The sequence below is a fragment of the Zonotrichia leucophrys genome, chromosome 2, assembly GCF_028769735.1.
Source record: "Zonotrichia leucophrys gambelii isolate GWCS_2022_RI chromosome 2, RI_Zleu_2.0, whole genome shotgun sequence".
NCBI classification, from domain to species: Eukaryota; Metazoa; Chordata; class Aves; order Passeriformes; family Passerellidae; genus Zonotrichia; species Zonotrichia leucophrys.
In genome coordinates, this window is record NC_088171.1 from 48990233 (window position 1) to 49015916 (window position 25684).

Here is a 25684-nt window from a genome sequence, read left to right on the forward strand (position 1 = left end):
GAGCATGTTTTATAAACATGAAATGTAGATTTTGTTTTAAAAGCAACTGATTTTCATTTTCTAGCAGCAGGAAAAAAAAGTATTGAAATTGTTGGCATACAATGCAGACTTGTAAAGTGAGTTAGTTTATTTTCTGTTTGTTCTTTTACTTCCAGATGTCATTGGTTTAAACATCCTAAATTATCTGCTTGACCTCTTTGCTTCAAGACCATCTGACTTTCCGTATCTTAATCCAAACACACAAGATGACAATGGAAATACAGTGATGCATATTGTTTTCCAGAGAGGATTTTCAAAGCAGACTAAGAGAATAGTGGAGTTACTGGCAAAATTTGACATTAACTTCAACGTAAAAAACAAATCAGGAAGAGATGTGATGCACAGAATTAAGAAGAGAGATCCACTGCTAGAAGCCTGGAATATTGCCACGCAGGAGAAGAAGAGGCACCGCCAAGACAGAGCAGGGCAGTTGGCTAAAGCATCTAAACCCATTCCAGCCTTTGAGATTTCACAGTCAAAGAGCATGGGGCGTTCTTCATCTGGGTTCTCATTAAAAGCACCATCTGGCAATGCAGTGCATAATGATTTAAAAACCCCATGTTCCATGAAAACAAAAAAGGGTCAGTTGGCAAAGCAGGAAACAGAAGGAATAAACAGCCCCTTAACACTGCAGGAAAGTCTAGTGCAGGCAATCACAGCTTTAATTCAGCAACTGAAAGTGAGCGACGCCCTGAAAAAGGATCATCCTCTGGTGCAAAAGCCATCTTCAGCCCAGACTAACTCGGAAGAGGGAAGGAGTTTCTTGCAACCTTGTGGAAGCATAGCTCATCCTGAAAGAAAAGGGGATGACTGGGAGAAAAAGAAGGGAGCAGGGGAATTAAGTATGGCCCTGCCTAATGGAGACAAGGAAGAACTAGAGGAAGAAAAGGGGAAGAGTATGGATATTGAGGCATATGTGCAGGAGTTTGATAACATGACTTGGGAAATAGAGTGCACTCCTGAAATGCTAAAGACTTTGAGCAGTAAAGCTGTGCCACATTATCTAAAAGCTAAAACCATCATGACAATTAAGCGCCTTGGTAATGGGGAATGGTCTAGGGGCCTCCAGAAGCCACTGAAACACTTGAAAGCTGATATCCAGCTGTATGAGGCCAAACTGGGCAAAGGTGCAAGAATGCTATGGGAACTTGCCATTGACTTTTCTCCTCGTTGCAGTGAGAGTCCAGAAAAGATCATGGAGACAGAACAGACAAAAAGTCGTCTAGAAAAATCAGGTAGAGTTTATACAGAAATAATTAGAATTTGGGCCATTGTTCTTGACCACTGCAAGCTGAACCGTGCCTTAGAAAATATATGCATTTCCTACAACCGTGGCTTATCCTGCATTTTGAGGAAAAAGCTCAAGGGTATAAATGAAGGGCATCAGAACCACAATGTCACAACACAGAAGCGTGTTCCACGTTGTTACATTGAAGACATGGAAGCAGAAAAATCAAAAGAACATACCATGCCTGAGTATTTCCCTCCAGCTAGTGCAGCAGAATTGGAATACAATATAATGAAATTTCACAGCTTCAGTACTAACATGGCACTTAACATTATAAATGATGTGCAGTCTTCTGTTGATTACCCTTTCCGTGTTGGGGAGTTGGAGTATGCAGTAATTGATCTCAATCCAAAGCCTATGGAGCCAATCATTTTAATTGGGCGAAGTGGGACAGGGAAGACAACTTGCTGCTTGTATAGGCTTTGGAAGAAATTCTATTCATACTGGGAAAAATCCAGCTTGGCAGGTGGACCTCTGTTGGAGAGGCAGACATGGCAGCAGAGGCATTGCAGTGAGGTTGAAAAAGCTAGTTCAGGGAAGGAAGAGAGTGAACCAAAACACGAGAGCGATAATTCAAGTGAGGAGCATGTGAGTGATGAGCACAACCAGGACAGCGAGGATGAAAAGGTTCCTGTGGGCACAGCTGGGGCAGAAATGAATTCATGTGGTGACCACGAAGAAGACCAAACGTGTAGTGCAGAAGCATCAAACAGGCTGGAGCACCTGCACCAGATCTTCGTAACAAAGAATCCTGTCCTGTGCCGAGAAGTTCAGAAGAATTTCATTGAACTTAGCAAGTCTTCCAAAGTGACCAGTCACTTCAAACCTCTGGACCCAAACATTCACAGGCTACAAGACATTAAAGATGAAAATTTTCCACTGTTTGTCACCTCCAAGCAGTTGTTGCTGTTACTAGATGCATCCATGCCCGACCCATTTTTTCCAAGAAATGAAGATGGAAGTCTTAAAAGAGCAATTGTTGGGTGGAGTCCTCAGGAAGACTTGGTTGTACCAAATTGGCAGGATGAGGATGAAGAAGGTAATCTTGAAGCAGAACATGGTGATGATGGAGGAGCTGCAGATGCGTGCTCTAAGGAAAATGATCCTTGGACTTTTGTGACTTACAACGTATTTGCAAATGAAATATGGCCAAAAATGATAAAAGGTAAAAACTTGTACAATCCAGCACTGGTTTGGAAGGAAATCAAATCATTTCTGAAAGGCTCTTTTGAGGCACTGAATTGCTTTGGGGGCAAGCTTACTGAGGAGCAGTACAAGAAGCTAGGCCGAAAGAGATCGCCAAACTTCACAGAAGACAGAAGCGAGATCTATTCCCTCTTCTGTCTTTATCAGCAGATACGATCACAGAGGGGTTACTTTGATGAGGAAGATTTGCTGTATAATTTATCTCAAAGACTTGGGAAGCTCAGGGAGCTGCCGTGGTCCATCCATGAGTTCTATGGCGATGAGATACAGGATTTCACGCAAGCCGAGCTGGCCCTGTTGATGAAATGCATCAATGACCCCAATGCCATGTTTCTGACCGGTGACACTGCCCAGAGCATCATGAAAGGAGTGGCTTTTCGTTTTAGTGACCTCAGGTCACTGTTTCATTACGCAAGCAAGAGCTCTGTGAACAAGAAGCAGCGTGTTAGGAAACCGAAAAGGATTTATCAGTTGTACCAGAACTACAGGTCCCATTCAGGTAGAGTAACAAATTTATTTATGATCGGAGCCTGGGCTCTTCAGATGGCACTAATAATTGAAGTTTTCTGCTGGCCAGTTGAAAAACAGTCTCTATGTGGCCTGTTTTTCAAAGAGATCAAATGGACAGCTTTTTCTGATATGTCAGTTCTGGTTTTTGACAGCTCAACTGGAAAACCAAAAATGAATGTTTTCAAAATCGCAGTTTTTTGAATTCTCATGCTTACTGGATGCTTTGGCTGTGTTTGATGAAAAAATTAAGAAATTATCTTTCCCATTTCTGTTGTCCTGTTCCCCAAAGCACTAGATTTTGCAGCATTGGTGTACTGCTTCTGCTTTTCTTACTTGTTTCCCATTTGTGATCTTTATTTTATGAGAATGCTGCCAAGCCACTGTAGCATGTTTTCTGATCTTTAAAGGCCCAAGAATGACATCCACTCAAATTGGCAGAAACATAAATTGAAGCTTACAGCTTCAGCCTTCCCTGATCAGTGTTTTTGTCATATTTCTTGATTCCAGATTTCTAGGGGAAACTTTTAAAAGTGTGTTTGCAAGGACTTCAGGATGAAATTTAAAACCTGTATTCTGCTTTGTGCAGGTATTCTCCGTTTAGCATCTGGAGTGGTTGATTTGCTCCAGCATTATTTTCCGGAATCTTTTGATCGCCTTCCTCAGGACCGTGGTCTCTTTGATGGGCCAAAACCTATTGTCTTGGAGTCCTGCAGTGTTAGTGACCTGGCAATTCTGCTGAGGGGCAACAAAAGGAAAACACAACCCATAGAATTTGGAGCACATCAGGTTTGCTTTTCTTAGGCTTTCTGCAGATTCTGCCAGCTCTGTTGCTAAATAATAGTCTTGTATGAGCTGCCCACAACTTTCTTTTTTAAGCCCTTGTCTCACTGATAAATTAGGCATTTCAAGCTTAGAAACCTTTATTGTGTTGGTTTCTGTTTCTTCTTAATATGTGTGGTTCTTTCTGTTCTTTTTTTGGTGTGAGGTATTGTGTGAGGTATTGTCTGACCTGTTCCTTTCTAACTCCAAATTTTCTTACACCAGATCTAAAACTGTCTGCACATACCACGCATTTGTCAGTCTTCTAGTGGCAGCTTTGTGACCTTTTTTGTGGAGTGTGCTGAAATGTCTTTGTGAAATGTGGTCTAGTTTTTAAAAGGCTTTTGCATTATCATCATGTTTGTCTTTCTCTATGCAAGTGTTTTTTTTTTTTTTCCCCTTTTTTTGCTTTCTAATGTGTTTTTTTAAATGTATTTTATGGCAGGTGGTATTAGTGGCAAATGAAACTGCAAAGGATAAAATACCTGAGGAACTTAGTTTGGCACTTGTACTGACAATTTATGAAGCAAAGGGCTTGGAATTTGATGATGTCCTCCTTTACAACTTTTTCACAGATTCAGAGGTATTTAATTCTTATCCTTTTTCTGCATTTTTTCTGAAGTCCATCTTACTTGTGGTCTAATTGGTGGTTCAGCTGGAAAAGGATTCCCTCTTTGAAGATGAGTGGTTTCATCACAGTAGAAAACAGAGAGGTCATCGGTTTATTAATTGAGAACGTGTTTCCTTAAGTGCTGCATTTTCCTTTGGGTTTACTGTTAAAATTTAAGGGAGAACCTTGGTGTACCCACCACGTTGCCCACACACACACACACACACACACACACGCACACTCTTCTGCTGCACACCAAGACCACTCCTCTGACCCCAGCCAGGCAAGTATTCCAAGTATTCCTTACTGACCATGCCTGAGGACACTCCATGTACCCATGACTGAGTTACTCTGTGATTAAACATTCAGTGTGAACCTGTGAGCCCTGTTGCAGATATCTCTGCCTCTGCCCCTCAAAACAATGTCTCATGTGGTTTTCAGCAGATGAAAACCACAGGAAAACTGAGGGCAGCTTACTGGTGGCCCTTCACAGAGGTTAGTGAATGTTATGTGATGAGGGCAGAAAGAAGGAGCTTGAGGTAAATACTGGCTGTCATGGTAGATTTCTCAAAGTTGATTTGTTTCTGGTGATGCAAGTTGTAATCAGGAAAACAGCAAGCCGTTTATCAGGATTTAGAGAAGCAGTTTAGCAGAGTTGAGTTGTGTAGAGCATTTTAGCTCAGACTAATGTGTGTCAGGCCTGGAGAACTGTTTTCATACAATTCTTCCGTGTTTCTGTGAGTCATGAGTAATTGAGTTGATTTGAGCAGCTAAACAAGCAGGCAAGAAAGCAGCTCACCCTGAGGTTTTCTAATTTAGAAAAGCTGAATCTCTGAACCGTTGTAAACACAGCAGTGTGGCTGTGTGCACTTCGTAAATTGTTGAGTTTTCTTTTTATTTGTCTTGAAAATGAGATTTAAGAAGAGTCTTGTTTCAGGAAGCAGATGTGAATGAAAAATCTAGAAGGCAAAAAAGCCAGGTCCCCAAAACACAGCAAGCTCTTGACCAAACTGATACCTTTAGCTGATTATCATGTTACAATCTATGACAGGCTTAAGAATATCTTAATTGATGATTTTTTAAAATCTTAACTTCAAAATACATTTTGCAGGAAAGTTTTCCTGCTTTTTTTCCCCATGAGAGGACAGTTAACTTGTTTTGTGTTGCTGAAAGCTCAGAAATATATAAACGGTAAAAATGTTATTTGAGCCTTATTATGAGTATTTTTCATGTTGTGCCAGAAACTTGGCAGTATTTAATCACATTTCAATTAAATGGAATTTTCAATACCAAAAGGGAAAAATGAACATCACTTAGAATATAGTCATGATTTTAAGGTTATTAGTTTTGCAGGGGATCAGGAGCCTGCAGAGCGGTGTGATCAGGAGCTGGCGTTTCCTGCATGGCATGAGAGTGCACAGCACTGATCTGCTGCCACACTTAATTTATAGTTAGGAGTGCCTGTGCATATTTATAGACAACTTTCACATGTCTCTGTGTTGGAGTCCAATATTTTCTGACCACGCTTTTTTAGACTTTCCCCATGAGTGGGCTTTTTTTGCTCACCTCTGAGTGTTCTTACAAGAGGAGGTGTTGGCAGGTGCCATTCCACCCCCTGGCTGAGACCAGCACTAGCAGTTACTGGTGTTCAACACGAGGCTTAATACATTCATCACATGAATGACCAGCCAGATCTTTTCTGGGAACCCTGAGGATGAGAATATTTGCCAGCATGGGATATGTGTGGGTCCAGCTCACTGAGCTTGTCAGTTTTGTAGAGTCAAGGAGACTGAGTGGCTGCCCTTCCTAACCTGCAGGCCAAGATCTCTCCAATGTGTTTTAGACAGTAGATTTTAGTATGACAAATAGCAGCTTGTGAGTGTTATCCCACCACCATTTACCTTTTATTCTGCCCCAAGCTGGCAGGGAGCTGCCTGCCCCAGCAATCAGCACACCTCCTCCTCAGTGAGTTTGCCTGTTGTGGTATTGGGGGTTTGTGGGAGGATCCTTGTCCCTATGACTAAAACTTGACCCTCCTTCAAGGTGAAGGTAACCTGACTTCCTCCACAGAGGGATCATTGAAAGGGTGTTTAGCTGAAAATGTATAGTCCACCCAAGGAGGTTTTCATGTTTAATATCAAAGTAATTATTTGATATATTGAGCATTGCATATGATTTGGATCCAGAAGAGTGATATAGCGGTGTCCTGAAATTCCAAGGCAAGCATAATATAACAGTGGCAATATACTTTGGAATCGCAATACAGATGTGACTCCCATTAGTGCTTGCTGTGTATACACATACATATATACATATATATATATATACACACACATATATATGCATATATACTTATGTACATATATATATGTATATATGTATATATGTATATAAGTATATATGCATATATAAATATATATGTATATATGTATATATGCATATATGTATATATGTATATTTGTATGTATGTATTCCCATTGGCTTCTCCATTATGATGGTGGCCATCCCCAGTCCCTGAAAAGTAATATGAAGCTTGTAAACAGCTCAAGCCAGTTGCACTCTGAAGGTTTATTTTTTTTGCTCCACAGATTTTCTGCAGTCTGTTGGGCTGAGGCACATGTTTGCTTTTGCTTTTGCCTGGGCAGCTCAGGAAGGTGTAACTCTGTACTAGCTGTTTTAGGGAAGGTTGTTTATATGCCTTGATGACCATCTGGTACAGACAAGTATCTCAAGCAAAGGCTGTGTTGAGATGAAGTTCAACTTTCTCATTGAAAATTGCTGATTATTCTTTACATTCTTCCCTGAGATAATTTTCTCCCCCAGTCTTCTCCTCTGAGCCTTTTTCCCTTGTTGGGATGAATAGGTCACACCATACAACGTTATCTTGTGCGTATGTAGGCAGTAGTAGTTAGTACATACAAATAAACCTTATTCTCTTGATATTTCAGGCTAGCAAAGAATGGAAGATAATTTCTTCTTATAGTCCTGATCCGGATGTGCAAGTGGGAAGCAACTTGCTAATTGAGGTGCCATTAGAGGATGCCACTGGTATGCAGGAAAGGACTCCATTTAATGTAGAAATGTACAAGGTGAGTTTTTTGTAACATTAGGAATAGGAAGGACAAATTAAATTTTTAAGTCTTTAAAGTAGGGAAATTTCTTAAATCCTTTCATCCTGTTAGTTCCATGTTTATCAAGGTTGCTTTACCTTCTATACTTGTTCACATTTGTATAACATAATAAAGATATAATGTAATATAATACATATAATACTGATTTTAAAAGATAAGAGATTGTTTGCAAATGTAATTTGATTGGAGAACAAAACTTGTGTCATAGGCTTCTGGGTATATTTACAGAACAACTGTGGTTAAAGCAAATAGCAATTCAGCTTGAAAATATTCATTTTTCCTATAGTCTGGTTTCTGCTTGGTGTCACTACCTTGAAATTAAGGAAGTTGCTTAGAATCTGGTGAGTCAGATATTTTCAGGATTGTATGGTAAATTAATAGTTATATGTGCAAGTGATTAGAAGGAAAATAGCCTGTCATTCCTGCAGCTGATTTGTAGTACTAGTTGCTTATAAGTTAGATGGATAATGGCTTGTGTAATTGGAGTCCCATATTCAATATTTAGACTTGCTTGCTTAAAAGCACTTTCTTACTTGTTATTCATTCTGTATAAATTTTCTATTTTCTTATAACTGCAAAGTATGTTTCTTTCTAACAATTTAGCTCATCTGGCATTTCGTTTATTTAATTCAATTTTTTTGTTCTGCTTCAGATGCTGAATGGAGAGCTCAAGCAATTGTATACTGCAATTACAAGAGCCAGAGTCAATCTTTGGATCTTTGATGAAGATTGTGATAAACGGGCTCCAGCTTTTAAGTATTTCATCAAAAGAAAATTTGTTAAGGTTGTCAAAACAGATGAAAAAAAAGGTAAAGTTGTCATGCAACTTTCTTAAAAGATTGTCAAACAGTTCAAAACTCCTGTTTTCTGCTTTTAGGCTGTGTAATAAAGAAGCGTAAATGCCTTGGTCCTTTTAATAATATGCATTGATAACTGCTCTTGCAAATTTCCACTTATTTCAGTGGGTCTTAATTCTTTTGTCTCCAAAGATCAGTTGAATATGCTAAAGTATAACTTTATTGCTAATTCACTAGTTTTAGGTTTTCTTGCTGTCACAGGAGAGTCAGTGATCCCTTAGACAGATATGATCTTGTAATTAATTTATTGAGTTCTAACCAGTACATTCAGATATGTAAAATATTCAGTAAGTATGGACGGATTGGTGGTCAATACTTTTTACATAAGCTTTCTATACTTACCTTAAGTATTACACACATACAAAAATGTCACTTACCAGCCCATTGATGTCTGGTGTTGGGTAAGGGATCCCTCAGCCTTGAGGGGTGACCTCAAGAGGTGTTCCTACATAAAGAGAGATCAGGTCACTGCTAAGCCAGTTACTGTGGAGAGAGCTCAATGGACCCTGCTGGCTGCAGATATTTATAGCTTAAAGTGGTCAATTTGTAGTCAGATTTTCTGCTGTGTTAATGCATTTTCAGCCACTTAGCAGGCCAGTCTCCAGCCAAGCTCTGGGGGATTTTGTATTCTCACTGGTAGCTTCACACAACAGTATTACCACACTTGACTCATTGTTACCATTACTGGTGTAAGCACAAACATAGAGCTTGGAACATTGTGAGATAATGCTTAGTTTTGGTACATGATAAGTGGTTTCTGTGGTTTATCCATTCTAACATAAAATGGTCACCCCTGCCCTTGTAGACTTAGATGACAGCATGTTTGCTAAAACTTCAACTCCAGAAGAATGGATTGCACAGGGAGACTACTATGCCAAACACCAGTTCTGGGAGGTAGGAACATATGTTTATCTGAAATAAGGATTCTTGCTTATTCTGAAACCTTTTCTCTGTATCCATAAAACCATCTGTAAACCTTCAGTTGCTGTGTAGCAGTCTGCCTTAGTTTGTGGTTTGTAGCTATGTGTCTGCTTGTAAATGACTTACAAGAAGTGAGCAGGGAGAGCAAGCCTTTTTTTGTAATCTTCAATTCACTGCCCAGAAATTTGCAGTCTCATGAGGGAAATGCATTTTAACGCACACAAATGAGAGACAGTTGGAAAAACAATTATTAGCATCCATCAGAATTGACTGATGTGCGTGAATCTAAACCATGTTCTTGACAGTATCATTACACATACTGTAGAAAAATGAAAGCATTTCTTGGAAGTGTATTAATTTGGGTAGGAAAACGTTTCATTCCCTTGGTGTTTAAAAAACAGAGATTTTACAGTCTTTTGTTTCCTAGCTTCCTAGTTAATGCAGTCCAGATATGGGATGACAGTTAATGGCATCAAAGCAAAACTCAGCCAGGATGACAACATCAGTGAAATGTTCTACTGGGAAATAAGGGATGTATCTAGATCAAATGCTTTTGTCCTTCTGGGTGATTTTAATTTCCCAGATATTAACTGAGAAAATCATAGAGTGGACACAAACAGATCCAGGAAATTTCTGGAGCATGTTGAAGATAGCATCTGGGTGCAGGTACTAGGGGAGCTGACTAGGGAAAGATGACCTCCTAATAAACAGAGAGGCATTTGTGAGTGAAGTGGGGATTCATGTCTTGGTCACAGGGACCACAAAGTAATGGAGTTTCAAGTTGTTGACTGTAGAAGAAAAAGTCCTGCATACATTTGACCCTGGATATGGGGAGAGCAGCTAATTAATAAGCTCCCTTGGGAATTCATGAATGACAGGCACTTTTTAAGGGCTATCTCTGAAGCATGCAGAAGCAGGAAATTCCAAAGGGTCAGAAGTCAAGCAAGTGGGGCAGAGTCTGGCTTGGCTGAACAGGCATCTTCTTCTTGAACTTAGGGGAAAAGGGAAAGTGTGTGGTCATTGGAATAACGGGAGGTGACACAGGAGGACAGCAGAGATGCTGTTTGTCACTGCAGGGAGGAAATTCTTGTGGCCAAAGCTCGAGTAGAGTTCAAGCTATCCAGCACTGTGAAGGATAAAAAAAAGGTCATTTTAAAACGCATTAACAGCAAAAGAAGGATTGGACATAACATCAGTCCATTACTTGATAAGGTCATTTACCTTACAAATATAGGGACATAGGCAAAGCAGAGACATTTAATGTCTTCTTCACCTCTGTCTTTAACACTGATGATGGGCTGGAAGACTTGGAGAATGATAAACTCCCAGCTGACTCTGCACTGCTGCTGCAGCTGGATGCACATAAATCTATTGGGCTTGATGGGATTCATTCCAGGTACCGAATGAGCTGGCCCATTTTATTGTGGGGTCCCTTTCCATTACTTTTCAGAGGTGTTGGGAGTCTGGAGAGGTCCCAGTCAATTGGAAGCTGGCAAATGTCCCAGTTTTCAAGAAGGGTAGAAAAGAAGACCCTGGTAATTATAGGCCTTTCAGTCTCTCTTTGGTGCCTGGTAAAATTATGGGGAAGGTTATTCTGGGAGTTACTGAAAATAACATTTGAGTGACAATGCAGTCATTAGTCATAGGCAGCATAGGTTCACTATGGGAAAGTCCTATTTAACCAACTTAATTTCCTTTTATGACAAGGTCACTCATCTAGTTGACCAAGAGAAGCCAGTAGATGTGGTGTATTTGGGTTTTAGCAAAGATTTTAATAGTTTCTCTCACAGTCTCTTTATTCAGGATAGAATGCAGGACACAGCTAGACAAGTCCGTAATACATTAGGTGAGAAACTGGTTGTCAAGCCAGGTTTCAAAGAGTTACAGTAAATGGGGTTATATCAGGCTGATGGCCCATTGGGGCCAGCCTAATTGGATTCCCCAGTGCTCAATTTACGGGCAAGTGCTCTTCAGTGTTTTTATATATAATTTGGACACTGGAAAGGAGCATACATTAAACATGTTTGCAGCAATAGAAACCTGGAGGACACTAAATTGGGAGGAGCTGTTGATTCCCTCAAGGGTCGAGAGGTCCTGCAGAGAGACCTTGATAACCGAGTGGGCTGTCACCAGCTATATGAAATTTAACAAGGACACATGGCAGATTCTGCACCTAGGTTGGAGTACTCCTGGTTATACATTTAAATTAGGGAATGAGAGGTTGGAGAGCAGCCCCATGAAAGGAGATGTGGGAGTTTGGGTGGATGGCAAGTTGAAGATGAGCCAGCAGTGTGCCTCGACAACCAAAAAGGCAGATGGTGTCCTGGGTGCATCAAATACAGCATTGTGAGCCAGTCAAAGGAGGTGATTGTCCTGCTCTGCTCTGTGCTGGTGCAGACTCACCTGGAGTAGTTTTGTACTACTCACCTCTGTGCAGTTTTGAGCACCAAAATATAAGAAGGGCAACAGACTATTAGAGTGTGTCCAGAGGAAGGTGACCAAGATGATGAAAAGTCATAGACTCATAGAATGGTCTCTTCAAAATAGTTATGAAGAGATCTCAAGGCTCATCCAGTCCCAACCCTCCTGACATTGCCATGGGCAGCTCTAGAGGATGTGTCTTAAGAAGAGCAGCTGAAGTCTCTTGTCTTGTTCAGCTTGGAGAAGAGATGGCTGAGGGGAAACCTCATCACAGTCTACAACTTCCTCAAAGGGAGGTCCTGATCTCCTCTCCCTGGTTACCAGTGATAGGACATGGGGAAATGGAATGAAGTTGGATCAGAAGAAGATCAGATTAGACTTAGAAAAGGCTCTTGACTGAGAAAGTGGTCTGCCACGGGCATCCCAGGAAAGTAGCCATGGCATCAAGCCATGAGTTCAGAGTTCAAGAAGCATCTGCATGACATTCTCAGTCGTGTGGGGTTGTTTTAGGTAGTCCTGCAGGGAGCAGTAAGTTTGCCTCTATTATTCTTATAAGTCCCTTTCAATTTGAGATGTTCTGTGATTCTGTGAAATAAAACTTCAGATACTTTTTTGAGATCACAGCAGAGGGAAAGCTTCTGTGTTTTGCAGGTAACAACATAAAATTCTTTGAAGAGAAAATTAGTATTTATAACAAGGCAAAAACCCAAAGTAATCAGTTTCCACTATACAGATAGTCTTTATCTCCCCTTGAAAATAAAAGGCAGTTTTCTAAATAGACAGAAAAGCGTTGAGAAAAAAACCCCATACAGCTAAAAATAAATCTTGAAATCTGAAATGTACTAGCTATATTATCTGCAAATCTGTTTTCTTTATAACACTGATCTTTGCTAATCTATGCTGCTTTAAGATGGCATTATCTGGTGACTTTGGCAGTTGCAAGGGTGGCTTGCAGTGTGCCAATTCCAAACAGAAGCAACACTAAATTAATGGCTAGAGTAAAGAAATCATGGTGTTGCAGAATAAGCAGGGTGATAATGAAGAAAACCTTGCTAGGAGCATGGTAACTCTCAGTGTTTCTGTTTAGTTTTCACAGAAAGAGCCTGGTATGATAAAAGCATTGAGTAAATGTTCCTTGCTTTTCGATTTCACTTTGCACGCATTGGTCTTCCTCACTTTTTGTAATATGTTGTAGATGCCTGGTGACTTACCAGTTAATGGTTAAGGCTGTCATTCAGATTGCATATGCTATTTGTTCTATCAGCTTACCAGGAATTCTGCTTTCCATGTAATATTGTAATTATTATTCTAATTTTGGTAGTTGCACATAAAGCTTTTCTTTTGTCCTAAAATTATACTACAGTATAATACCTTTTCCTTTTTCCAGGCACCCTGCCAATCTTTCTGCTTTCCATTCCAGTGACTGTAAAATTAAGTATTGCTTTTATGTGATAAGCCATGGGCTGGATGCACATCTGTGAATGCTGTGTGTGATTTCACCCCAGGTGGCTGCCAAATGTTACCAAAAGGGAGGAGCAGCTGAGAAGTCAAAGCTGGCCCTGACACATGACGCTGTTCTCAAAGTGCATGCAAAGAAAAGCAGCCCAAGGTAGGATATCAGTGCAGCTGAGTGAGTGTCACTTTGTGGGGCAGAGGGTGAGATTCACACCACAGCTGTGGGACCTGACCAGAGACGCTGGAGAACAGTGTAGGAGGAGAACAGTGCAAACTTTATGTGCTTCTGGTTGGCAAAAGAGATTTAAGGAGTTGGAAGGTCTAGCACTACAAGATCCAGGGCACTGCTCCCTCTAGGGAGCCGTGGAAGGGCTGCCCAAATGAAATAGGCCCTTGCAAGGGCTTACTGGTTCTGTGAGAGAAAAGCAGCAGGATTTGCATTACATCAAGAGGCTTTACAACCATAGATGTAGATAGGAGAACATATGCCATCAGCACTGCTGATGGCAACTCACTTTGTTGAGTAATCCCCATTGCGTGTTCACTCAGCAAAGGAGAGGGAGTGGTGGTGTGCATTGGGGAAAAAAAGCTGCTAGGAAAAAGTGAGTTTTGGAGTAAAATAATTGTTACAGTCATCTTAAACTAAACAAGCAGGACCAGATCTGAACCAGAGGAGGACAGTTTTGAAGGAACAGATTTTGAGATGAATCATATAGTTCATGATTTCGGCTGCATAAAATAGCTCAAGAGTTTGACAGGGGAGAGAGTTTGCAGTTTCCCAAAGAGGCTTGGAAACTCTTTGGGACTCATCTCAAATAAGACAGGAAAAAACTTAATGGAGAAAGATCTAAACCTAAGTGAATCAGTTCCTGTTCATGTTCTGGGAGACCAGAAACTAGCAATGATAGCAGCAGGGGAAAGGAGTGAACTAGATCAGAGGAAGCTGGCACACAAGGGAGAAGAGAGAAGGTCTGAAGAAAAGCTATTACTGAAGTTAGTTGAGATTTAATATTTGTTAATTACCTGCTTTATATTAGTGGCCCTGGTTAGAAGCATAAGGATGCTCACAAAATTTCATGATTATAGAGAAATTGTTGATGGGACTGAAAAAACTTTTTCTCAGTTCACTGTGCTTGTCAAAAACTGGCATAAAATTTGAGAAGGAATTTGGTGTATTAGAATATGTTGACAGAACATATGTAACAATGAGGCTGCCAAAGTTGTATTCTTTTTTTTTAATAGAGGTATTAATGCTGGTGTAAAAAGCTTAAGTAAGATTTTCATGTGTTCTTTATGAAATGGTCTGTATAGTTTTGATTCTCCAGGCTTGAGAATTTTGTATTCAATCTAGATTATATGCAGTGATACCTGGAAGGCTGGGATTGTTTGGTCAGACAGAACAAAGGCTGAGAACACATTTGCTTGTGTCTCCAATGACATTGGTGCTAAAGAGCAGAAAGGAGACGGCAAGTTAAGGAAAGAGAAGAAGTACAGAATCACAATAATACAGTACAGTATATTACAGTATAGTAATATATTAGTTAAAAAAAACCTCAATCTTTTGACTGTCAGAGCTATCATATTTTGGAACAGACTTCTGGACAGAGCAGTGTCAGCACAAAATATAATTAATTGTAAGATCATAACTCATCAGGTAATGTATTAAGAATATTGTGTCATGTCAGTGTTGGTTGGATTCAGTGACAGCTTACATGACCCTAAACTTAATTTGGATGTTAGTGGTAATTTTCTCTTACTTCCTACAGGGAAAAACAGATGGAATATATGACTTTGGCTAAAACTTACTTGGAATGTGGAGAACCAAAGCTATCACTAAAATGTCTGATTCAATCAAAGGAGTTCCGTCTTTGTGCAGAATTGTGTAAAAAATTAGGAAAGGTATTAAATCCTCACCATATCACTTTCCTTTTCCTACAGAATTTTTTCCTCTCATATTACTCATAAAGTAATAGTATATTTTTGTGTCATGGTAATAGCAAAACTTAACAAGCTCTTTAAGCTGGGCTGTTCAAACGGGGTAATTTGTCAGAGAACAGGCAGAAGAGAAATGAAGTGGAGCATGATGCAATTATGCAGGCTGGCTTTATTTCTTTGGCTTTTCTCAAATGTCATTATCAGTCATTTGCAGTCAAAAATTAGTGAATGACTGATATAATAAAACTTAAGCTGCTGCTTCATTCAGTAGTCTGATGATGCTAACAGCCATTAAAACTTGGAAGGGTTAAAGTAAGTGTGCTAACAATACATAATCTTTTTATTTTCAGTGTATTTCCACTGAAAGAATATAAAGTGGTTGTTCCCAAATATTTGAAATTTGTGATATAATGTTAGTGTTCTCTTTCTGCATCCATAACTGTTTTAATTTAATACTATTCATTATGAAAAATCTGTAAATCAGCAGAAGCATGTGTAGTGTTTTCTAACAAGAGGCAGAGCTGGGTGGATAAATTATTTTGAAAACATTATATAATACCTTTCATTTTATACTCTAGTTTTTCAGACACAAATATTTTGAAGTTTTTTTACACAATCTCTTCAGTTTTAGTGATGGTTACTTTAATATCAATTTGATTTTATTCAGATACTTTAATTACATTTTATTAAAGTGTACTTCTTTATGACACACATGGTGGAATTACAAGATTTATTCCATGCATATAGTTTTGACTGTTTGCAGCACTTCAGTTTCATTACTGACTTCTGCATTGCAGGTGAAAGATGCTGCAGTTTATTATCAGAAAAGCCAGTGCTACAGAGAAGCATCTGAATGTTATGAACTAATTGAGGAGTTTGATCTGGCCATTAAAATGTATTGTCAGGAAGAACTCTATGAAGAAGCAGCAAAGGCAGTTGAAAGGTATGTCTTGCAAGATGATATTGGAATATAACTCTCTTTTGCATTTCCAAATTCCATATAATACAGATGGTTCACTGAAAAATTTTCAGAAGGGTTTTGTCTACTGACTTTGTTTACATTACCTGTAGTAATGGTAACTGCTTTTTTTAATGATTAAAGCTTCTTTAACTGTTCAATCAAAACATTCAAGAATTAAAGTCACTTCACCAACAAAAAAGTTTTTAAATCATCCCCCCCAAAACATTAATGGAAATTTATCAGCATAGACAAAAAAGTCTGCACTACCACATTTATCATGAAAAAGATGGTAACAAATACCTGATGATAATTTACTCATCCAGCAGGAAAAAGTTACTCATTCTCAGCATTCAGGAGAGAATATTTCATAAAACTGGCTTAGGGGATACATCAATAATTTTACAACAGCCATTAAATATTCTTAAGTGTATGTTATGAAAGATGCAACCGGGTGTTTTGCTCAGACACTCAATAAGCTACAAAGTATATACAGATACATGCAGCAGGCTTGAAAATTATCTCCAAACTGACAAGTTTATGTAAATTTTACAGAATGTTGTATATATTGACCCTTGGCGGATTCACTGAAATTAATATTTTTTTATAAATAGAAGATTAATGCTTATAACGTGTTAAAATTATTTGTACATTGATTTGACAGTGTGGAGAATGCTTCACTAATGCTGTAAACCTTGTGATGCTGTTTGTACCAAAAGCTTTAATACTCTTGATTGTGACAGCCTCATGTTGTAGTTAATTTCTTTCTGTAGATCTTTTAAGATGATGTGATCCTCTTTCACCTGGCAGGCATATCACATGAAACAGTATACCTTTTTGTAGGAAGGGTTTGTAGGGTAAGCTCTTTGTTTAATGGTTTTATTGGGTTTTTTTTTTTAATTGCAGTGCTTTTTTTGTCTGGATTTCTAATATGTGGCAGTAAATTGATGTATCTGTTATTTCAGATATGAAGATATGTTGAATGCAAAAGGACAAATGTCTTCCAAACTCTCCTGTACAGCAAATCAGCTGTATTTGGAAGCAGCTGCAAAGTACCTGAGTATGAACAGGACTGAGGAAATGATGCAAGTCCTCTCAAAACTGGATATAGAGGATCAGCTTGAGTTTCTGAAGTCTCGTGGGTGTTTGCACCAAACAGCAGACTTACTGAAAAGGAAGGATCGCCAGGAGGAGGCTGCGAAGCTGATGAAGCAGCATGGCTTTGCCCTGGAAGCAGCCAACCTCACGGCTGTAAAAGAGTTCCGCGCGTCGTGCTTGCTTGCTGAGGCTCGCGCCAGGCTGAGCCGCGGTTCAGAACCGCACCTGGGCAGCGTGGAGAGCATCCTCAGAGAAGCCCTTGAGCTTTGTGAGCAAACTGGGCAGAAGTCTGGCATTGCTGAGGCTGTGTTTTTGCAGGGAGCTCTGAAAGGAGACTTCTCGAAGCTGAGGGACGCGTACCGTCGGTTCCTGTCTCTGAATCATTCTGCTGGTGCAGTCGAAGCTCTCTTTGCGTTATGTCGCTGCAGCACTTGTAGCCAGGACATCCTGGAAATCCTCTTCATGGCAACACGTGGCTTAATGGCTCTTCTGAGTCTTGTTAGTGGTCTGAAGAAAGCAGCCACCAATGCAGAGAAAGATATGGTGAAGTTATGCTTTGCCTATTTTGGGATTGTCCCAGCAGGTGACAGTTGCCAGGTGTCCCAAAATGAAGCTGAACCCATTATCAAGTTTTTGTTAGACAAGCAAAGTCTAAAAGAGAGGAAGGGAAAAGGTGATCTCTCAGTAAGCACAGAGAAAATAAAATCAGCTTTGAAGCAGCACTTGTTAAGCAGGTTGTGCTTTATCACCAATGAGATACTGAGCAAGAAGTACCCTGATATTTGTATGAAGTTCAGTGCAGGATTGAACTGTGAAGATGAAACCTGTGAGGGTTACCACAGACCCTTGTTGCGTCATGAAGCAAGGACAATATTTCAGTGTAAAATGCATCTGGTGGCAATAAATGGACTGTTGTTGGAAGCCACGTGCACTTTCCCTAAAGAGTTACTGAATCAGTGCAAAAGCTTTGAGGACATTTTGACTCCTGATGAAAATGCATCATGTAAAGCCCTCCTAGGAATGTTTTTTCCTAATCATTTTCATTTGAGAATACTGTCTGAGAACCCAAGAGCATGCAAAGAAATACTGCAATTCAGTAGTGTTATTTCCAAACCTTGTAGAGAGATGTTGAGGAAATATATCACATCGAAGTTTAATAATGAAAAGATTGCAGCCAGAAGAGAATCAACTGACTTGTGGCTAAGTGTCATGAAGGTCCTTATCTTATCTTCAGGATATCCTGAAGAATTTGAGAAACTTCTTTTTAGAGAAGAGGATAATTATAACAAAGAGCTAATGTTTGCTTTGGGAAAGGCAAAAAGTTCCCCAAGGAATAAAGGCCAGGAAGAAAAGACCAGAGGAATAGAGGGCAGACATGGTATGTTGCTGCCTGACAAGAATGCCGAAAATGCAGGAAGAACACACTTGTGCTTCATTCGGCTTCTTGAAAATTCATTTGAGCAATTCTATGTTCATAAGAACCCGGAAAACTGTAAAAGATTTTTTTTCCGTTTCATGAATGTCCTGATCAAGAAATGCACGAGATACCTGATTCCAAGCATAGGAAACACAGTGATGTTGCTGGAATTCCAGTATATTCTGTGTTGTGCTGTCCTGATGCGCCTCGCCAAGAGCATTACTCTCTGCCTTCCAAAGAGTTACATCTCTCTCCTTCATTACTGGGAGTTTTTGTTCAGACACAAGGACCATTACAAAGAACTTAAAGACACATTTTCTATTATACAGGAGTACAGACCACAGGACACAAATGCAGCTGTGTACTATTTCAGATCTCATCTCTGTTATCTAGCAGAAGTCTTGTGTGGTGTTCATGGGAGGTTCAGTGTCCTCCTGAATGCCTTCAGGAATCCCAACTGCATAACTTCAGGGGAGGCTGAGCGGACAGTAGTGCTGTGCTTGGTGATGTTACTGAATGCTGACCAGGTGCAGAGCTCTAAAGACAGATCCCTCTTAGGGAACCTCCTCCCTGAAATCAAGGCCATGCTGGAATCGATGAGAAAAGACACTCCCTCTGAAGTACCTGAAAGACTCGTGAGGGTCGTGGAGCAAGTGGGTGATGCTACACAGGTGAGAGAAGTTGCTGCAAGCCTGCAAGAGCTGCTGACAGAGCGAGATGAAGAGCACTTGGTTGACTGCCGCTGGAAGTGGGACACTTCCCCCTACACTCAGGGGCATCCACCCATACGGGGCATCCAGTATGAACGCGTAAACCTTGACAGGTTTGTAACATCTTTGTATGAAATGGAATATGCTGATGAGCTGGAAGAGGAATTTGAAGAGGTTCACTGCTTAGAGGACCAAAAGGATCCCCTGGAAGTCATTGCACTCAGCAAGCAACAGAAGCAAGAGCAGAAAGCATCAGCTCGACGCCAGCTGTACCGTGTGTTCCATTTAATTTCCCTGTGTGTGAAGTGGAAAAGGAAGGCCCGCTCCAGAGTTCATCCTGTTGCGACGAAGGAAGAGGAATTTCTATCAGCGATATTCAAAAGGGCAGATATTGACCAAACCCAGTGTGACCTCTGTGGGATCAGATTCATGCAAAGCTCTGAGAACTATTTCGGCCGGTCAGAGAGCATGGAGTCAGACACTTCTGAGCCTCTGACACCAACTGAGAGCAGTGGGGAAGAAAAGTTGCACGCAGAAGGAAATGCACTTTCTGTGGCCAGTGAGGCCTGTATGGAGCACAGAAACACAGAAGAACACATAAATAAACATGCTGCCTACAGACACTATGCTGAGTTTTTCAGAACAAACATAGATCCAATAATACATGATGGACTGCAAGTAGTGGAGGCCATTAGAGGAAGGGATTACACCCGAGAATATTTAGCATATAAAGAAGGTTCCAACTTACGCCAGAGGAAAATCAAAGAGAATATTAAAAAAATTTCAGATGCAGTAGAGGAAATCTACGAGAAAAAAGCCTGGGCTAGAGGTAGGACCTTTCCAGTTTTCTTTATACAGTTTATTATGTCATTTTCTGACCAAACTGCTAGACCTGGCAAAGCTCCATTTGAAAATCTTAATGTGGTCAAGAGAAAGGTTTTTCCTGGTATTTCAGGTAGCTGATGAAAAGAGGAACTGAGAGAGCTGGAAATATTCAAAATACATTCTAAACTCTTCCAACTTAATGAATTACATTGTAGAAGAAAAGTGAATAGTAGTGAAATTTTATAGATGGTAAAGTGAATTCTACATGGTCATGATGTACTATGTTCTCTGAACTTGCACAGTTTTACAGCAACTTTGCAGTTTTACTGTCAGGTCATCTTTACTATTGTTTCTTTTATTACTATACTACTTTTATTGTTTCTACTGTTTCCTATTTACTTCTAGCCATAGTAATTTGGATATGCAGGGGTAGCCTGGCAGGAGTAATTGGAGTTTTTGACTAAGGATATCTCTGATTATTCTGCCCTTGAACTGATAATTTTGCTAGGGCTGAGCAAAAGTAGGTACTTAACCACAAATCTGTGGTCTGTCACTCAAAGGCAAGATTGGTATTAAAAAGTTTAGTAATTTATGGTGCTTGAGATACACATTTTGATATTAGATTCCCCTCCACTCCCTTATATGCTTAAAGCATTATTCTATGCTGATTTTTGCAAGCAAAATTGAATTGGTGAATGAGTGGCCTAGAAGCAAAATTGTTTAGTATACTTGCTTTGGGAAAGTGACAGCTTAAATCTTAACATTGTTACTGGCTTCATTCGTAGAAATCCACCAATCCTGTCAAGCTGTCATTTTGCCTTTGATGTCTGACAGTAGTGAAAACTGTAGCACTTGATATGCTCATCAGCTCTGATCAGTGAAATATGTTAAATTTGTAACTAAATGTTAGGTTGTGCTCTTCACGTGTAAGCTTTATCTTTACTCCTAGTGGAAAGCTTCACATATGGATGAAGTCCATGAAGTTTAGCTTATTGTTTACTTGACCTCCTGCTCAGTGAACCATGGTAGTGATGAATAAGATGGACATAGTAGGCTTAATGAGGTAATAGTGGATTTCATGATGACAATTGCTTGATGAATGTTACCTTTTTATTCTACTCAGTGAAAACATATAGAAAGAAAATATTTTTTTCTGAGACTACTTTTCCCTCCCTTTATAACAGGCATTTTTTAGGTTCTTAGTTGTGCAGCAAACAAAAACCATTTTAGGTCCATGTTTGACTTTGATTCGTATAATTTCAGAGAGATAATGAGAGTCAGGAACTTTATAACCCAAAAATAAAGTAGGATGTTTTCAGGATTCAGATGTAACTCAAAAGGGGCAGCACAAGGGTGTAGAACTTCTGTTCTGATAGTGCTAGTAATGTTGATTAGAATGGGGAGTAATACATACATCATCGTCATCCACATTAGTGAATTATCCTGGTGACCATGACTTCTGGGTTTGCAGCATCATCATCCCACATGGCTCTGTGTAACTCATTTCGTGCTTGACTTTTAGCTGCTGTCCATTTCTCAGCTAAGTGTTCTCACAGAATGCTAACTGTGCTCCATTTCAGCTGAAGAAGTAATAACCAGACATGCCAAAAAATTGGTTGACACCCTTGACGACGCTCATAAGTGGCTGAAGCAAATGGACTCTCACAGGTTGGCAGAAGAAGGTATGTTTTAAATTTGCACAGCTTTCTGTGCCCGCTGCTGCTCAGTAGTGGCCTCTAAGCATTGTGGATTGTCTAAGTCTCCCACTCAGCAGCATTGTGGATATTCACTGACCTTTGAGAGGCACTCCCACGGGGGCACTCTGGAAAACAGGAGATAACCAGGCTTTCCCTCAGTGGCTCTTCAAAACAGAGCAGCTGGATTCAGGGTGGCCAGAGTGGAGCAAGACTTCTCCCTGGCATTCAGTGGATCCCAGCCTGATAAAGGATGCCTCTACTTGTTTCTTTTATTTCACTTTGGTTTCATACAAAAAAGTAGCATACATTGATGCAGTCTGTTGCATCACAGATCTCTGAGGGCAAGTTTAAGACTTCATTGTGCCTCCCTTAATGTTCATGTTTAAACATATATTTGGGTGGTGGGATTGCAACAGTTGGCAGCAATGAAGTGGTTAGACTTACAAAATGGACTGTATGTGAAGCATTAAAGTAACTCAATTTTAGAAAAAATTGGTTGTGATAAAGCCGTGGGTTGCCTCTCCCTATTTCCAGCAGATACAGTTAATAGGAGAAGGTGTGCTCTTGTGGTCTCAAAAAGACCCTTATAGTATGTCTTGGAAGTCAGCAAGGAAATATAGTGTCTGCTGAAACTGAATCTTGAGACAGACTTCCTAGAAAACTCAAAGGAAATAACAATAGAAACAGATTTTCAGTGTGAAAATTAATTACTAGAGCAGCAAGTGGCTTAGTAGTCTCTGCTTCATTGCAGAGCTCTTAAGCACATTGTCATATTAAGCTAAATGCTTCTCAAACATGATTATGCACATATGAAGGTATATTGCTGACATATAAAATAGCAGTGACATATCTTGTCATACTGTTAAGAGAAAAAGGTGTTGGGGTTTTCCATTCTGCATTAATTTATTGTTTTTAATATAGGCTTGGTGCATGATAAAGACTTGGAAAATGAAGTGGAAGATGAAATAATGGCTTTTGAAGAACTTGCCCATAAAAAACTCCCAAGGAAAAAAGGAAGACGTGGGAAACTATAATTTGAAAAATTATTCCAGATGACTATTTTATCCTCTCAATAATCTATGTATAGAATGAAAAAAAAATTAAAAATAGAGGGGTGGGATCAGAAATCAGAAGAGTCTGAAGAAAAAGAGCAACTTAGCAAAAAAAAAAAAGCTGTGTTTTATTTTGGGCTTTTTTTATTGCTTGTATTGTGTCAGAATAATTACCTGTGTTATGATAATGTAATTGTTAAAACCTGTGACTGGACCAATTTCCTTTCAAACCTATGTGATAGCTTAAAAGTAACAAAAGCCAAAGAAACAAGCAAGTAGAAAAAAAGTTAATGTTCTGATTTATCTCAGGGGTGTTTTTCCACTCAGTCGTTTTTTTCTTCTTCCTTGCATCATCATTGTTCTGAGCTGGAATCCTCAGAAAAATAGATCGATAATTTCTCTGATTTTAAGAGTCTTGGTATGTTTTGAACTTTTTGAGTCTTCAGGTGAGATATTCACAGTATCCCTCTTTTCTATTTTTATAGACAAGAAATCTCTCATTCATATTTCTGACAGTGTATATTCTTCTGATTAAATAGGTATGAAAGCTAGAGGTTGTCTTTTATTTGATAAAGTTTTGATATAAACTTCTACCTGTACCTATTGAAAAAATGGATAATCCTTATTTTAAAGAATGTTACTCATTTTAAGTGCTTTGTAAGTTTTAATTATGAGGGGTTTTGATACATTTTTGTAATGTAAAATGTTTTTATAAAGCTTGTAAAATTTTTAAAATCACTTGATCTTGTGTGATTTTTTGAATGCTTTCTGAAAGCCGTATGTGCCTGCATGAGTGAGATCTGTAAATTGGGTCCAGAGTGTCTCTTGATTCTGATGGAACCTCAGTGTGTCCAGGATACTGTAGTGTCCTGGTTTTGGCTGGGATAGAGTTAATTTTCCTCTCAATAGGTGGTACAGTGCTGTGTATTTGAGTTTGGGATGAGAATAATGTTGACAGCACGCTGATGTTTTTTTGGCTGTTGCTGAGCCGTGCTCACCGTAGGTCAGGGACTTTTTGGTTTCCCAGGCTCTGCTAGAGAGCAGGTGCACAAGAAGCTGGGAGCGAGCATGGGCAGGACAGCTGACCCCAGCTGGCCAAAGGGACATTCCACAGCCTAAAACACCTTCCCAGCACACAAACTGGGAGGAGGTGGACAGGAGAGGCTGATCACTGCTGGGAAGGGGCTGAGCATCAGACGGGGGAGTGAGCAGTTGTGTTGTGCATTGCTGTTTTTCTTGGGTTTTATTCCACCCTCTCTTTTTTACCTCCTTTTTCATTGAAATTATTATCATTATTATTATTATTATTGTCATTATTACTGCATTTGACTTAATTTCAGTTATTAAACTGTTCTTATCTCAGCCCACAGGTTTTACCTTTTCTTCTAATTCTCGTCCCTGTCCCACAGGGAAGGTTGGAGGGTGAGTGAGCAGCTGTGTGGTAATTAGTTGCTGGCTGGGGTTAAACCACAACAATGTAGTCTCCTTTAGTAACCTTTTCAATTAAAACACTTGTGTGTTAAACATAATTAGAGTATTATTTAGTTGTTGAAATATTTTGCCCTTAAAAAGGTTCGTCTTTGTATACATAACAAATTGCTTCAATAATTACCTTAAAAAAAAAACAACTTAATCACTTATTGTTATGCTCAGTGTTGTGGAAATGGGACATTTTAAATGGGTAAAAAATGAAATGCTGCTGTATAATGGAACTATGTGGGTAGCAGTAATAATTTTCATTGCATTGTAAAGGTCTCTTTCCAGGTATTTCTTCTTAAAGAAGTCTTATTCATTAAGCAAGGATTTAGAAAATAGTTTGGAAACATACACTGATGAAGTGTAATGCAAGTCACTTGCACTGTATAGAAGTCAAGATTTAGGAAAGCTCGATCATTAATGGAAATTATTTGGCTTTGTTTTCTGTATTGCTGGGTATTTTGCAGAAACTTTCCTGATTAGTTTCCCAGCTTCACTGTTTACATTTGTGGCAGTAAACACTACCTAAACTTTTTAAGGACAGTTACAATTTCAAAATTCTTGCTGGCCACATTTTAAAGATTGAATTACTATACCTTTTCTTTTTCTTTATGAAAAAAAAAACCAGCTGAAACATTATCGTAAAATACCAAGCAATGGGGAAACAAAGAAAAAGAAATAATAACAGAAGTTACCAAAAACTTAATCTCAGGGACCTGTGATTCTTGATGTGGTTCCATGCAACCCAGTGGTTTTTCTCTGACTTTGAATCAGCACTCCCAGCTGGAACTTATTTCAATAACATATGAAATGCTGACTGCTAGAGAAAAATAATGGCAATTCAAATTTCAGGGCTTACAGTTTCAGGGATGGATTAGGTCAAGATTTCAGTAAAGTTCAAGCAGAGATGGGAAATCTACTTGGATCTCCAGGCCAGTGTCACTGCTTAAAGGGCTTTTCCCCCTATGCTGGTCTCCATAAAGAAATATGAATCTTCCTTTTCCATGGCAGTCTCTTCAGCTAATAGCTATCTCAGTGCATTAATGCTGTTTACATATTACATTAGCAAAATGAGTTTGCTCATATATAATATACCCTTGGGTTGTGTGATTTTTTTGTTCTGTTTTTTCCCTTATTTTTTTAAAAAATGTTTCTCACCTCTGGTGGAAGCCCCAGTGTTCTGGCACCAGCTAACACCTATGACTCAAAGGGCTTAAGACCCACGACAGGTGCCTTGGTATGTGTGAGATGCATATTGC

The 25684-nt window shown here is 39.4% G+C and overlaps 1 protein-coding gene across 3 annotated transcripts in view; it reads left to right on the forward strand.

The window, feature by feature from the left end:
• TRANK1 (tetratricopeptide repeat and ankyrin repeat containing 1) overlaps positions 1 to 23621 on the forward strand; it is a 51252-nt gene extending 27631 nt beyond the window's left edge. For 2 of the 3 annotated variants that reach the window (XM_064704917.1, XM_064704916.1), the window contains exons 13-24: positions 156 to 3032; positions 3630 to 3829; positions 4308 to 4445; positions 7421 to 7561; positions 8256 to 8412; positions 9266 to 9354; positions 13308 to 13411; positions 15024 to 15156; positions 15990 to 16135; positions 17116 to 20204; positions 21781 to 21882; positions 22819 to 23621. In XM_064704917.1, the coding sequence (XP_064560987.1) occupies positions 156 to 3032; positions 3630 to 3829; positions 4308 to 4445; positions 7421 to 7561; positions 8256 to 8412; positions 9266 to 9354; positions 13308 to 13411; positions 15024 to 15156; positions 15990 to 16135; positions 17116 to 20204; positions 21781 to 21882; positions 22819 to 22931 (7289 nt within the window). In that variant the 3' untranslated portion in view covers positions 22932 to 23621. Of the gene's footprint in view, positions 1 to 155; positions 3033 to 3629; positions 3830 to 4307; positions 4446 to 7420; positions 7562 to 8255; positions 8413 to 9265; positions 9355 to 13307; positions 13412 to 15023; positions 15157 to 15989; positions 16136 to 17115; positions 20205 to 21149; positions 21353 to 21780; positions 21883 to 22818 lie in introns of those variants that run through there. The other variant, XM_064704918.1, reaches the window with a different exon arrangement.
• Positions 23622 to 25684: the final 2063 nt, after the last annotated feature.